This window comes from Microplitis mediator, chromosome 10, assembly GCF_029852145.1.
Source record: "Microplitis mediator isolate UGA2020A chromosome 10, iyMicMedi2.1, whole genome shotgun sequence".
In the NCBI taxonomy this organism is placed as follows: domain Eukaryota; kingdom Metazoa; phylum Arthropoda; class Insecta; order Hymenoptera; family Braconidae; genus Microplitis; species Microplitis mediator.
Genome location: NC_079978.1, coordinates 5,681,246 through 5,697,503, shown reverse-complemented (window position 1 = coordinate 5,697,503; position 16,258 = coordinate 5,681,246). Strand labels below are relative to the sequence as shown.

At 35.1% G+C, this 16,258-nt stretch overlaps 1 protein-coding gene across 8 annotated transcripts in view; it reads right to left on the bottom strand.

Annotated features, from left to right (window-relative positions):
* Positions 1–16,258, bottom strand: part of LOC130676538 (homeobox protein homothorax) — a 263,375-nt gene that overhangs the window by 119,995 nt on the left and 127,122 nt on the right. For 4 of the 8 annotated variants that reach the window (XM_057482847.1, XM_057482842.1, XM_057482844.1 and 1 more), the window contains one exon: positions 881–989. In XM_057482847.1, the coding sequence (XP_057338830.1) occupies positions 881–989 (109 nt within the window). Of the gene's footprint in view, positions 1–878; positions 990–16,258 lie in introns of all 8 variants that reach the window. The other 4 variants (XM_057482848.1, XM_057482846.1, XM_057482843.1 and 1 more) reach the window with 1 other exon arrangement.

The window sequence follows — 16,258 nt, the reverse complement described above, 5'->3', positions numbered from 1 at the left end:
TCGCAAGACTAAAATATATATAATAGGTACGTATATGGGAGAAAGAGAAATGAGTTGAGTGAAGATCTGTGGGCGGAAGGCAGAGGGCACGTGTGGATACGTATATATGAGGACGTGGAGGCTGGAAGAGGATGGACAGGTTCGAGAGAACCTCGCGCTACCATGGTTACCGTCACATTCCCGCCTCACTACGTTACTATGGATACTCTACGGCGTTTCGCTTGTGCGCCAATCTCACAACCTATTTCTCTTACTCTTATTTTCCTCATGTGTTTTCTTTGTCTCTTCATCCTTTTAATGATTCACTTATACATTTATTCATTATATCAATAATTATTATTTAAACTTTTACTAAAAACTGTTTTTTTTTTTTTACCAAATTTTAATCAACGTAAATTATATTTGTTCCATTTCGCGCCTCGATCAACCATATGCCTGCATCCAATCGTAAACAAATATATACCTATACCTATACATATATGTGTATACAGTAAACATGTATATAGAGTCGCGTGATTGTGATTGGTGGACGCGTCATTCGATATCAATATTTATTCAACGCGACGAATACCCGGGGTACGATTAAAAGTGGTTTATACTATAAACGTTTACTCCCAACTATCAGCACAGAGTGCACATTGAAGCTGCTCACGAATATTAGGCCTCAAAACGTTTACCAAACACACGTACACACATACATCACTCATCCATATATTTTCGATATCCATTTATTCATCGACGTGTAAACACACACGTTTCTTTACCCTCAGTACACACTAATTTGACGCAACATACATCATAAATAAAATAAAATTCAAGTTTTATTTTTAGACTGATAAATAAGTCCGTAAATTTATAATTTATATTATTAGACTTACCAGGACTGCCGAGAAATACCGAGGAATAAAGGACACCGCGACGCGCAGCATCACTTGCCGCTCTTTGGGCATCTGGTGGCGAACTCCATTCTCTACGCGGACACCATTTACCTGTTAAACAAAAAATAAAAATAATAAATATGAGAAATCCACATGATATGAATAAATATAAATATAAATAAAAATAAAACAATAGGATTTAAAAAAAAAAAATAATAAAAATATGTTTGCATATAAATGTCAATCACAAAAGTAGATTGGTATCGCGTGCCACATTTCAACGGTTGTTTCTTGTCATTATATTATTGCTGTTTGAAATTAATATTGACTTGACGGAAATAATTGCACAATTATGTTAATTGAATAAACAACAAAAATATGTTGATGTATATAAAAATATAACAAATGTAATGTGTACAAGTAAATTAAAGCACGATGTGTATTTAAAATAATAAAAAATAAATATATGTATGGTTGTCAGAATGAGTCAACGCATGTGATGACATGAGTAGTCTGAAATTTTTAAATTTAAATCGGTATTGAGATAAGAGTCGCGTGATGGAAAATATTTTATGAGATGCGATTATTTGCTATTTTTACGTTAATAAAAAGGGTAAGATAATTATTTTTACTTTATGTGTATTTATATGCATTTATGTTTATAGATAACAAATGTGTTATTGTATGTGTGTATGTATATATATATAGGATATTACAGTGTATTATATAGTACACTGTCTGATACTGTAAGGAAAAAAAAGGTAACTCGGTCCTGGCAGTATTGCAATTTCCCAGATGCGAAAATAGGAAAGGTATCTACTTTATTTCTCGGCGAAGATCCCAACAGAATGAGGATACACGGGGAGCTGGGGGATATCTGAGTAAGCCGCCGAGCGAAGTAATTTCACACGGGTGAGCGAGGGTGTTTTCCGAGCTGTGTAGAACCCGGACGATGGAAAAGCCCCATGTGTAACGGAAAAAGACTGAGAGAGATGGGAATGGAGAAAGACTGGGTTGGAAGAAGTAGAAGTAGACGTGAAGTAGCTGTAGAAGCGTGGCAAGTTCTTATCTGAGAATATAACCAACCAGCCCTTAAGAATTTTACGCCGCGAAAATTATATTCTTTAAAATTGTTGTTTTTGTTTCGCCGCAGATGTGTTGTAGTACGAGTAATTCATAGTATACTTTTTTTTTATTAGATTTGAGTCTTAGGAAATTGTTGAGAAAAAATAGTGAAAGTATTTAAAAATCTATATTGAGTATAAGGAAGTAGTAAAATGTATTTAATAGCTAGAGAAGATAGTTTGTAATTAAAAAATATGTAAAATAGTTTGTCATAAATAATAATTGTATGTCACTTTAGCAACATTGTCAAATAATATACCGTAGACTTGTCCATTTGGTTGCATTTAATCGTTACTCTATAAATCAAACAGAGTGTACCTTTTACCTTCTTTTCGGTTCCTGAAACTGTGCTCTCGTAAAAAATGAATTATGACCAGTCCCAAGAGATGCCGCACACTACACGTTCACGCTCGATATAAAAGAACAGAGACTGAGGAGTTAAAAGAGACACTAACACTAAAACCGTTCCACATCTTAAACATCACTCTCGAGTGTCCACTGCGGTCATTAATTTGTGATAAAAACTTACAAAATAAGTAAATAGCGGCGTAATCATTGTAATCTGAACTACCGCTCTTTTTTTAACTCTTCGGCCTCTTTTATTTCAGTTCGCTCTTTTTTAACCATCCGAAATAACCCTTATTAACTTAATGACAAATGTTAAAAAAAAACTTAAAATTTTTTTCGTCATTTCAAAACTTAAAGACAGTTCAAGTTTCTTTAATTATTTAAACACAAAAAATGTATATCATTTATGAAAAATTGCTGTTATATTTTAGGTTTCAGATGTTATTATTATAATTATTTATTACTGATCTGGTATTAAAAATAACTAACAAGTGTATAACTGTCTCATTTCAACCATTTAGATAATCGGAATATATATAAAAAAATTCATATACCTGGATCCGAAAAAAAAAAAAAAAAAGAAAGAATTGGAATTGTGTGGGTCGCTAGTGTAGTATATAATAGTATTATTTAGTGTAGAAACGATTTATCGTCCTTACGCGACAGGTTATAATCAAACACATCAACCCGTCAATTTAATATCACTGATTTACCGTGGGAATTAAAACAAGTTGCTTTTGAATTCCAAACATTCTTTTAATAAATTCAAAAAAACCTAATTTTACTTCCTTATTAAAAATTTTAAAAAATTTTTTTCGACTGCCCAAAAATAGCTTTTGACAACAAAGAAAAAATAATGAAAATAACAATGGCAATAATGGAGTTAATTAAATTAAAAATAATTTATAAAAATAATAAAAATGAGAAAATCAATTTAAAGTTGTCATAACGTAACAGTATTTAACTGACAAGTATAAAATAAAGTGAATAATAAAAAGAATGAGAAGCGAAAAACAAATTAAAAAAAAGATGTTTGTAAAACGAGCTGACGTTTACATACTCTCGTTGAACGGTGAATACGATGACCGTGTCGTGTACTCGTTTAAAATATATACGTCTCTTTCTCTTTCTATTATAATACTCTCAACTTGTATCTTTTTGTATTATTTTATTTTTATCCCTTGAACTCAGTTAACACTGTTGACAGTTATAAATTGAAGTATATTACTCCACCCATTTCAACTCAATTCAAAACCCCACATTTCTTTTCTCTTTATCCGTGCAATCATAAAAAATAATAATAACTATTTTCATAATTATAATTATTCGTATATAGGAATAATATAAATTACCATACCAATTATCTTTCAATCGTAGAATATGACTCATTAAAAAGAAACCAAATCAGAAACGACGAGTGAATTTAAAATTTAAATAATTTGAGAGATATTTAGCTAGCAGAGCTTTGGTTTAACTTAAAAAGTATCTGTTTCTCAATAACCCAATAGCGTTTAGGATTGACTTTGAGTATAAATAAATCAATAAAACCGAATCCTCAATAACAGGGTCTCCTAGTAATACAGTGAGGGAGTGACGTATGAGCCTCTCAACAACTTCGAATGGCTTGGATACACGACCAGAGCTACCCTGTTACTCTCATGTTCACATCCCTCGTCTTTTTGTTTCACTTTGTCTACTCACAACTCCCCCTCTCACCTCCTGCTCCTGGTTTTCCAACAACATCTACTTTTATACTTTCTTACCCTCTTTGCTCAGTTGTTTCTCACCTCAAGAAGCCAAGAGTAGAGACTGAGAATGTACACGAGTCCCCGGGGATGCTTTTGTCCTCAAGCTGTAAGCGACTTCCTGACAGACCAAGTTTGCACCTGCTCTTCATCTTTTCTCATCCTCGCCTCTAATCTCACATTGTCCTTGTCTGACTCTTTGTAATGTATAATATATAATACATAATACATAGTATATTTATAAATATCCCGGCAAACATGAGCGTAATTTATTCAACGCTCTTGTCAATGCTTGCTATCAGATCTCAAATCTAGATATGCCTAACACACAATGTGTTAAAATAGCCTGTAAAGCTCCTCAAACCCTTCAATTGTATACATAAAACATCACATTTACTTCCGTTCTTAATGTAATTAACATGTCATTGCTAAAAAAAGTAATTAGATTTAATTATTCACCCCAAGTGTGAAGAAGTGTAATTAATTAATTTCAAAATCCGACGAATGAACTTTTAAATTTTAAAAAATATCCCGCGCTGTGTGCTCGCTGGGTATGTCATCGAAAGTAAAGATTGATGGGTTTGTTTGGATAATAGTGTAGAGTGTATTGTGTATTGTATGTATAGATTGATACTGAGAGAAACATTCGGGAGGATTGGGTGAGTCGGTGCTAGGGGCCAGTACGTAACATTGTTGTACATATGTATTGATATGTATGTATGCAATGTACTGTAGCCTGTATAGTAGATATTGGGATACAGAAATCACGAGTGTGACGTCACTGGCAGGCGAATCGTGACTCGTGACACGCGTGAGGTTTAATTAGCGCTACAATACCGAATCGGCGGGTGATGGCGCGAGTTCCACCTCCGTCGTCGTTATCGAGTGACTACAACTAAATGTATATGTGTATATATATATATATATATATATATATATATATATATATATATATATATGTTATAGAGAGTGCGAGTGAGAGGATGAGGGATAAAAGAGAGAATGTTGCTATAGAGGTAAATACGAGACGTATGTGTGTAACCACGTACCGGGGTACGCCTTTAGCTCTCTCTCTTTCTGGCACATTGCCGGGACGACCTATCAACCCCGGAGACCCCGAGACCACGTTCTCCGAATTACCGATCCGTACAATCCAACTGCACTGTGCACTTAGCGTAAATTCCTGACTAAACCGATTCGAATTTGCGAACGGGAATCATGCTCGTTCATATATGTGAGCATTTAATTTTGTTATTTATTGCCGTGTGTTGAAAGATAGACAGCGAAAGCTTTTAGAGCTCAGTGTATTTGTGCAGCATTTAATCGTCGATATTTTTGTTAGCTTTTTATTTATAAAAAATGAATGAAAATATTTTTTAGATAGCACATGAATATTGAGCGGATACGGGGATTTGCTGTCCAGCTGAAGCGCGATGGGAGTCTACTCTATGGTATACTATATGTGTAATACTAAATAAATATCGCATATATGAGTATGTACATTGTATAGTATAGGGTATATGCTGTAGGTGCGAGCGGCAGAGAAAGAAGGACGTCCAGCAAGCCGTGACACGACTGTGAGATAGGAGAGATTTAAAATGTTGCGGCAGGTCGTGGAACTAAATGATGATAAACTATCTCGTCGGCTCGTCCCCGTCTCACCGTTTAACTGACCCATACGCCAGCTTGAATTACGGTCCAAAATAAAAAATAAAGAATTAAAAAAAAATAAATAAAAAACAACAACTAATGGCATGAACCAGCGTGAAGAATTCCCGAACTCACAAGACCAGTAAACTGTTTCATGTTTTTTTACATGTACATGACAGAAAAAAAATAGTTTACACGATTTTAAAAAATGAAAAATACCTGACGGAAAAAAATATATGATAATAATAACGGCGGAAATTAAAAGAGAAAATAGAGAGAGAAATTTGTAGAGTGTGGAATGGGAGGAAATTTAAATGACTAAAAGAGTAAAAAATAATTTAATTGCCGTTTAATTTCTCCATTCTCATGGAAAATCCGGTGGCAAGCTAAATCGACGAGTTATCTGTACACGAGAAATAGTAAATATCGCGTTAGCTATATCGGCAAGGGACACGACTCACCACCCACGTTTTATCCAATTAATAATAGCGCAGCATCGGCGCTAATTAAATCCAGAAAATATGCAAATACACACTCTGTTTATATTTCAAACTCCATATATATGTATACATGTATATATAAGTATTTATAGAAACATAAATGTATGAATGCATCGGGTATTGAGTATATTTATTCTCCAACACCATTCAATTGCCCCTAGAGAGATTTGGTTACAAATAGCCCCATAAAAATGCATAAAACACGATTATCCAGCATTAATAGCATTTTTACATGGGCGTTTTGCATCGAAATCGAAATAACGCATGACCGATGCCAAATTATTAACGCGCTTCAATTTATATTCTACAACACCACCGAATATATTACACATTTTAAATATTTTACTTTATTATACATACACACTCCCTTAAACAAGTATAAATTTCCCTATTATTCGTTTATAATTGCGGAAAAACTTAATCGCGGTATTTAAGCTTTTAAAAGTTTTATTCTATTTTTAAAAATCTATAACTAATTTTTTTGTCTATTTGACTGTGGAAATGTGCGGCTATTAATCAGAGGTAGCCCGAGACCCGAGAAAAGCTTGGCATCGTTTCAATTCGTTAATCGACGTTCTCAACGTCTTTTTTAGACCCTCGTTACGAAATTTTATTTTAATTCAAACTTTATACTACTTTCGCTGATAAACTTTCCGCGTTTTTGCCTCGAGTCTTTACTTGTTTATTTGGCGGTTTTTTCGTCTAGAAAAATTGTTTAAAAAAAAAAATAGTTTCTTGGTTTGTAAGAGTATCGGCGATAGACTGAAATTTTTTGCATTGCTGTCAGATATTTTGAGAGTTCAATAAAATTTAAATATGGGTTTGAAGAAATAAAAACATTAGGTCGGAGAATGAAAGTTGCCTTACTGGTGGCGCGAACTCGCGGAAATCAGCGTAACTATATGCAACTTGTGGGGAGAATTGTGTGTACCTGACGGTGGCGACGCGCGGCGACTCGCGACAGAAGCTTTGAATTTTCTCCCGCCACGCGATACTTTAATCGGCGAGTAAAGTATAGAGTAGAAAAGGTAACTCGTGTGCTGTAAGAGAAGGGCAAAAAGGCGGTACTACTACACGCTAAGAAAATTTTTAAAATAAATTAAATTAGCAATGATTAAATATTTATTTGCTCAAAGTATAAAATTAATTTTAAAATCAATATCAAGTCACTCGAAAATAAAAAAAACAATTTTTATTTTACGATCGAGTATTTAAAAGTACTTGATATTAAACTGTATAACTGCTTAAATATTTAATGGAGCGGAAAATGATTGAGGAAAAAAAAAAATAAAATTTCACTTGAATAAATGAATTGAATAAAATAATAACAATTGAACAGTCTCGTAGCAATCAGAAAAGAATAAGTGACATTGTGAGATTGTGTGTCGCGGTTGTCGGTTCGTCAAAGGGAATTAATAGCACCATTGAGCTGTAAAAAGTGTGTATCAAGGTTCGCCAAGGCGTGTTGTACATACCTTGCTCTCCTGCATCACTTTGAGATTGAATGAATCCAAAGGACTCACACTTGGCGCACATCTTATGTGTGTGTATTTATGTACATGTATGTGTGTCTGTAAATGTCTTGCTGTATAAAAGTGAGAAGGCTTGCACCTATATAGAAAAAAAGACCTGTGTCACGATCGGTATCGGTCAATACACATACCACAAGGGGCGTAAACTGAGAATGAGAGCGCGCGACGGCGGCGAATCAAACGATATCAGACTTCTGGATTAATTTATGCACCGTAGGTTGTTAAAACGCGAGACTCAAAGGCTGCCGCTGTTGCAATCACATGGCTACTGTTGTACTTTTCTATATCGTACATTTATATATATTGTGTATATGTATATATACATAGGCCCACCCGTACTGAATTCGTCGCGCTAGTTATTATAATCGCAATGTATATATATGACTTTATACGTATATATTTACATATACGTACTGTATTCTCGCGTATATTCAGCTCTTTATTCACAAAAGATATATACGTATATAATGAAAAATAAAAGTAAAAAAATTAAAAAAAAAAACAAGCAATTTTTTTTTCTGTTCGCATATTGCTCGTGTTCTATAGCTAATACTCGACTTTGTAACAAAAATAAAAAAACAGAAAAAAGATAGAACAGAGAGAGAAAAGCAAAGTATAGTGTACAGTGTAGCTTTATTTCATATTTTAGTGAGCAGCGTCAAACAAAGAGAGGAAGATAAAAAAATATAAATATAAAAAGAAGGAACTTGCACGTAGTTCCGGACGTTATTAACATTACCCAAGCGTGCTCTGGTGAGAGTGTACAGTGTGTAGGGCATTGCCGGTGTGCCGAGCACAGAGAGTAAAGAGATATTGCGCCCGACTGCATTCCCTCGCCTCGCTGAGATGCAATTTACCGAATTGTTTTTAAATCCCTCTGACGGCAGTACACTGTGTACGGGTACAGAGAAAAAAAGAAGAGTGAGATGAAAAGAGAAGGACAGAAAGAGAGTAAAAAAGTACGTACACGGTAGATACGGGTTCGGTGTATATGAACAGGGAGGAGAAAGCGGGATAGAAGAAATGGGTGACGGTGGATACGTAGAGACGGCGAACTAAACGAAACGAGTCGACGGTTCTCCCGGTCTCGGCAGCCATGGCGTCAGCTGTTTTGTCCCGGGGACGCGCTTCGTTTCTTTATTTCTTGCCCGGAAACTCTGGCGTCCCTATACCAGCTCTTATTCTTGCCCGATTTCACTCGATCCGGCTAAAATTCTGTCGACTACTTTGCAATCAATAGATTTTATTTAGTACACTTGTGTATTGAATACACTTTAGTGCTGAGAGGCCCGGGTGGTCTCGGCCGGTCATACAAGCAGTCGATTGTACGAGAAGTGGAATAATAATATGAATAAGGAAGTAATAATATTAGATGCAAGTAGAGAAACGTAAACGTGTAAAGTCGTAACGTTCAAAATGAGCGGAATTCCATGTAATTAAGATAATACATCGATAATAGCCGGTGGTCTCGCCAAGTGTTGCTATTCCCGATTGAGGAAACGGCCGTCACGTGAACACAACATATATACAGTTACATTGCGTGAACAGACACACCGAGACTCAGAAAGAGAAAGACTTTAATAAGAGAGTCGTGGGTGAATGAGTAAGAGAGTGAGAAAGTTCATGTATGTACGTATGTTCATATGTGCAATGCATACATACGTGCATATGTCTATGGGGCGCGCGAAGTAGTTGCTACCAGGACAAATCTATCAGTTTGTTCACGCGACATCACTCGTCGTCGATAACAGCAACACAAACGATAATTGAAAGTCGTGGTCCGCTGACCAATTGTGATGACGTGAATATCAAGATACGATTTGTTTCCAAACTTATGTATATATTCATTTACTCGCTCATACATTTATATTATCTATTAATAATTAAATAATCATTGACCTATTCATTGATTTAATCATAAATAATGATGATCGAAATATATAAGTTAGTATAGCCAGTGAAAATCGTCAATATTCTGGTCTGAAATTGTCGAGCATGAAAATATATATATCTGTAAATAGATGTAAAGAGTAAGAGCGAATAAGGTAAAATGAATGGACGTAGTTAGGACAAAGATAGAACTTTGATAGCAAGAGGGATGAAAACGGGAATACGATTGGTTTGCAAGGGTCGCCATTCACGGGGTTTGCCGCTGCTGTTTGGAGTCGTCGTAGCCGCCGAGAGGGAACTACTACTACGAGGACGACGTACATAGAAAGCTAAACCGCGTCTGCGCGTTTCCTTGACCCTGCTCTACCACTACAGCATTCACTGGCTGTCCTGTTTCATCCTGCCATGAGCTCGATGTGAGCGAGCGAGTGTATGAGTAAGCAAGTAAAGAGTAGAGATCCCCGTACGTCTACTGCTGACCTCGTCGACCAACCGCCGTACAGTTTGACAGACGTCGAGACGCCCTGCATCACCTCCTCCTCAACTTACGCCCTCTCCAGACGTTCTCAAGTTTAAGTATATTTTACACATTCCCATGACCGGGAAGCTAAAAAAAGTTTGTAAAAACTTAAATATTTATTTATTTTATCTTAGAGGCACATGGACTGTCTCCACTGCTCGTGCAAGTGGACTCGGTTACACACAAGCTAGTAACCAGTAACTAGTGTGTGTGGGCAATATACAAGGGTTGATTGCGTGGGGGTTTAGATAGTTCAAGTACACCGAGGGGTTTGCTACACACTTAAGACGTACGTTATTTACGACGTCGTTTAGTCTAACGTTTTAGTTAGGGCAGGTCGCGATGTCTTTTTCCACTTGATATATTTGTTAAATGAAAAGAAATGTCACCAAACTCGCAATATATTTAAACTATACATTGTAACAGATATATAAATAAATAAACAACAAATAAAATTCTGGTAGTAATAGTGTGTTGTTGCAAACAAAAGTAGTATATAGTATCTAACGATATATATGTATTTTATAATAATAGGTTGTAGATAATTATCTTTTTTTCACTACTTACACTGGATAACGACGTCAAATGACCACGATAACGCAAAACTCGTTGTCAACACTTAAGCGGAAAAATTAATGATAACATTTTTTTTTTAAGTTCATTGGAGTTAGCGCGTAAAAATATCACGTGTGAAAATTCCTTTATATTACAAGTATTTTACATTTTTTAAAAATTTATTAAGTGGAGAAAAGAGAGTTATTTAAGCACGTGTTGCTGATAATGTTTGAACATGGATGCAGTAAACATCTGATTAATTCATCGGTTAATGTCTTTATTGTATTAATTCGTCATTGGGCGGTTTAAGAACCGGGTTCTCTGTACACTGCAGTAAAGAGATAAGAGTCAACTCCTCTTGCAGTACAGGATGCTGTCGTCTCACGGCAAAGATACGTGGGCTTTTGTACATGAACGTGCGTTTAGGTATACCTTGGAGGCAAAACTGTTTGCTGGAGTTTTGCTTTATTTACTTTTCGCTACTTATGCAGAGGACTAACGTTAACGTGTTTATTTAAATCGGATAGTATCAGGATTATAGATTTTGAATTTAAAGTGGGAGGTGTAACTGTGACTTGGAGGTTTATTTATTTGTATAGAAAGTAGATAAAAATAAGGAGTGAAAAATAGGGACCACTAAGAAATGGGACACGCAATTTTCGGGTCTGCGAATTTCCAGGCGTGGGGGTTAGAGTTCACGGTCGCCGAGGCATACAGGTGGTCCATAACATAACAGTCACTGCGTTTTATCCGGCAGTAAACCGGCGGCAGGCGCTCTCGGGTCTATGATTTAATACTCCCCTCTGTCTCTTTTCACTACACTTTACCCCTCCGTTACTCTCGTTCTTGTCGGTAGTTACGAGTTTTTACATTATTTTTATTTATTAAATCTTCCTGCCGTCTATAATTTTATAACCTTAGTTATCAAATTTTATTCTCGATCCTCCACAATCAGCAATACGGTCACGACATTAACAGTAACAGTAAAAATAAATTTGAAAAAAAAAATATGTACTATAATTTTTTTTATAACTTTGATTCCGCGGTATGATTAATTAGAGACATAAATAAATTTTTAACGCGTAACAAAATAAGTAATAGTTTATTATTAAATAACAGAGTGTTAATTTGACGTTAAAATAAAATAATAAGTGACAGATATAGAAGTAAATGAAGATAACACGCCCGTCGACTAATCAACGTCGACGTAGATTGTACGACGCGCAGACATTTTCAAGTTGGTAAGCCGCATAACTCCGGACTCACCCGCGAAAGCTCCGTAACTCTGTTAATTCATATCTAGGAAGTTCTCTCGTTCATTGCGCGCGAGGGTTGAATAAGGGTGCGGGTGAACAAGAGTTAGAGGTGGATGAGAAGTATGAGGATGGGATGAGGATGAAACAGAGATGAAGTAAAGAAGATGAAAGGAAGTTAGAGAATGAAGGAACGTCGAGTAAAGTGTACATGGACGCGCAGGCGAGCAGAGAACCGTCGCCCGGGGGTGGCGGCTTAAGAGGCTGGTCAAAGCGTGGGGGTTTGTGTTCTGTATACTTGAACATCGAGGAATCGATACGACTGCCAGTGAGCCAGTGGAAGCCGAAACCCAGCGCCACCAACGCCTCCTTCAGCTTCACGTCATTTTCTAACATCTCGTCAGAGTAATTATTATTTTCTTCTTTCGATAAAACAAATTAACAATCTAATGACGTAATTAGTCCTTTGATGATATCCTTTTATCGCTCACTCTCGAATGACAATTAACTTCCGGTAGCTATTGTCTAAATACTCTTTTATGGATCAATGAATTTAGGGTCTCGATGAGAGCATTCTCGTGTTCCCATAAAGGATTTACTTAATTGATTATACGATATCGATTAAACATGGCAATAATATTAAATGATGAAGGATAAAGTCAATAGTCGGTTGACATTGCTGACAGTATCTGATAATTTAATAGGAAATATCGGAAATTTTTTAAATATGTATTTTTATTCTTTAAATAAATTGGATTTTTTATTACTTGAAGGGAAGTCGATTTGTTATAAATATAACAGTAAATAAATATTTTATTTTATTCGACTCGGTTATTTTTTTTTATCGTAAATAAAAGTCTATTTCAATTTTAATTTATTGAATTATTTATCCCATCGAAATTTTGCTCCGTACGCTTTAGTTTTATATTATTTACTTTATTAATGAATAATAAAAAATGTCATTTATTTATCAATTCGACCGGAACTTGGTAAAAAATTCATTATTTTTCACCTCAAAAGTATTTGAAAAGTTTAATGAATTTTCGATAATTAAATTTAGATTTTTTCCGTATCTAGAATTACAAAAAGTTAATTTTTCAATATAGAAAAATTAAAACTCAATGAAAATAACTAAATATAATTGACTAATTGAATAAATTATTAGTAAACGAAACGGAAGTTATCAATGAATAAAAATAATAATTAAATAAATAATGATTTAAATAAAAAAATATCCGAGTAACATATTTAAGAAATTTATGTATACGACGCTATCAGAAATTTATCAGGAAGAGAAAAGCTACATCAGAGTGACAGAAATGTGCGATAATACCTCACACTAAACTTCCGTTTGCTAGCACACCGCCCTCGATTCTCAATCCTCGGCAAGTTGTTACTGTCGTTTTCGTCGTCATCGTATTATAACACACAGGGTGTTCATGTCGTCATGTCGGCGTTACCGAAACGATCCCTTCCGATTTCGTAGCGATGAAACGTTTCCCGACATAAATACCGTACCACTAGTTGTCGCGAGCACACAAATCCGATAATGCTTACCTCGCGTGACCTACCATTTAATTTTCATTTTCATTTGCTCTCGACAATCTACTAATGTAACACATACTCAAATAAATATATTTATATATATATTACAACCAACACTTTTAACCCTAACACCGTTTTTTTTTTCATTCCCACCTACAACTTGCGTCAAATCCTTATCAAACTAAACAAATCTACTCACTCGTCTCCGCTAAAGTTATCATTGAAGTTATTTTCGAGTCAAATTTCGAACCAAACTTACCTGTAACAAAAAAAAAATAAAAAATTATTTACAATTAACAGTTAGCTATTAATTAAATATAAAAATAGACCACTTAAATAATTAAATCCAATTAAACTTAAATTATTACCATATAATTATTTTATAAATATTTATAAAAAAATAATAAAATAAATATTTATGAATTATAACGATTACATAAATGAATTTATTTAATAAATAAACGTTTTATAATACTTGGCTATATTATCTATCATCAGACGACTAATTTTCACGATGAATATTTTACGGCAGCCATTATGGATACGCGCTCGCGCACATCAGCACTATATATATGTAAGGCAGGAAAGCGGGAGGATGAGTGCACATTGGGAACAGAGAGAAAGACTGCGAAGAGGAGGATGAGGAGGTGCCAGTGGTAGAGAATACCCTTGAGAGACGTAGGAGCTGAGAGAGTGAATGAAGGGGGTTGAAGCTGGTGCCGTTAAATTTTCGCTCCCACTTGCGTCATTATACAGTTTAAACGACACTTCCCTCATTGAAATCTGTTTAGCCAATGGTTTAGGTTATGTGTATTGCTTATATACAAATATTAGTGTAAGGGATGTTTCCACGAGCTAGTCGGCTCTCCGGGGAATGGAGTCAAGAGCGAACGCTACTACCACTGACTCTAATACTTTTTCGTGCACGCGACACTCGAATATTTAATTTTAAAATTGGGGTGGACAAAATTTTCATTTAAAAAGTAATCAGTTGTCAAATGATTTGATATTATATTCACCCCCTAAATTAATAAGAAATTTTCTTGTTTCGGGTAATTAATTTTTTTTTAAATTTTTGGTCGTTGATCAGAGAGGTGCCAGAACTCGGAATGACATCAGCAACACAACACAAGCAATGCGGAGAACTAGTGTGGTGTTATGGACGTCGACCGGTCGATTGTCGCGGCCTCCCGGGCACACATAATAGTGTCGTTGTGTCACTACGCACCATATTACGCCGCGCTAATTACGTGGCAACGCTCTCAATGACCGAATAACGTCTGTTTAAATTAGACTAATGGTCAGCAACGTGTGTCCCGGACGACGTGCGTTATATTACGCGCCTCTCGCGATTCGCTGATAGACGTATTGTCTATGGGGTTAACAAAAAAATATTTTGTGTACACATTTAATGACGATAATAATTGGCAACTGCTAAGAACGAAATTAGGTTATTTAGTCGTGCAAAAAAAAATTATTATTTTTTATGTACACATTAAAAATAACAATTTAATTTAAAAAGTATGCTATTATCAGATTAAATTTTTTATTGTCGTATGCAAATAAATGTTATTTAAATTAAAGTGGTTGAATTAATAATTAAATAAGTTGCATTGGAATAGCATTATTAGTCACGACAATAAAAAGTAACTGAGTAGAGACTGAGGATACGTTTGCGTGAGTAATTAAGTGATAAAAAAAATATAATTAAAATCAATGGATTATTTATTGAGAGAGTAAATTAATTTTATAAATGTTTCGGACGTTATCTAAAAGATAAAATATGTTTGAGACGTAATAAGTGTAAGACGTTGGCATTAAATATGAGCAACACGAAGCCCCGAGAGCTCACACCTGAGGGTGGCTTCTTGGTCTCAACTACCGTAGACTGATATACATATATATAGATGTATATAAATATGTAGTTTCTTGTGTAGTATAGTGAGGTAAGGATTATCCGCACCAGGAGACAGAGAACGGGGCTTCGCGCCTCATCGTCTGGAAAATGGCTTAGTGCTTACATTTACCAGCCCTCTGTCTTCTATACGGATATTCTCTTTCTGTCTTCAGACATCTAATATACAGAGTCGAAGTAAAATGGACTAAAAAAAATTGAATGATTTTTTTATTAATTACTTTGGTAAAAAATAAAAATTTACAGTAACTGATTTTTATTTTTTATTTTAACGCAGAACGTGAGGATAACAAACGTACAGTTACGTCCTTAGTTTTCTTATCAATGCGGAAACTTTTTCCCTTCCTGGCGACTGGCGGAAAAATATAACCGTTACTTTGACTGCAACAGTTCAATACAAACCAGAAGACGAATAAGAAAAATAATAAAAAAAAGTAAATTGTATTCATTGAAGCAAATGATTTGTTCCTTTCCTTCACTTTAAACTTCCGTAAAATCTACGTGAGTGTGTAATACAATGACGTATTAACGCAAAGGTACATTATACTTTAACAGGCGACTATATGTATAAAATTGACGACAAAACGTGAGGACGGTGTTTAAGTTTATTTGAAAATTTATGTCCTCGAATAGTATAAATAGAGGAAGGAAGAAGTGCACAATAAAAAGGGAAGTCCAGGCTATTGGTTTCGCGATTTTGTAGATATAGAACAAGTCTAGAGTCTGGAGTTGTCTATAACCTCTCTGAGTACAGTGAGTTTGAGTACTTGTATATACGAGCCACTCAAACTCGAGTTCCTCT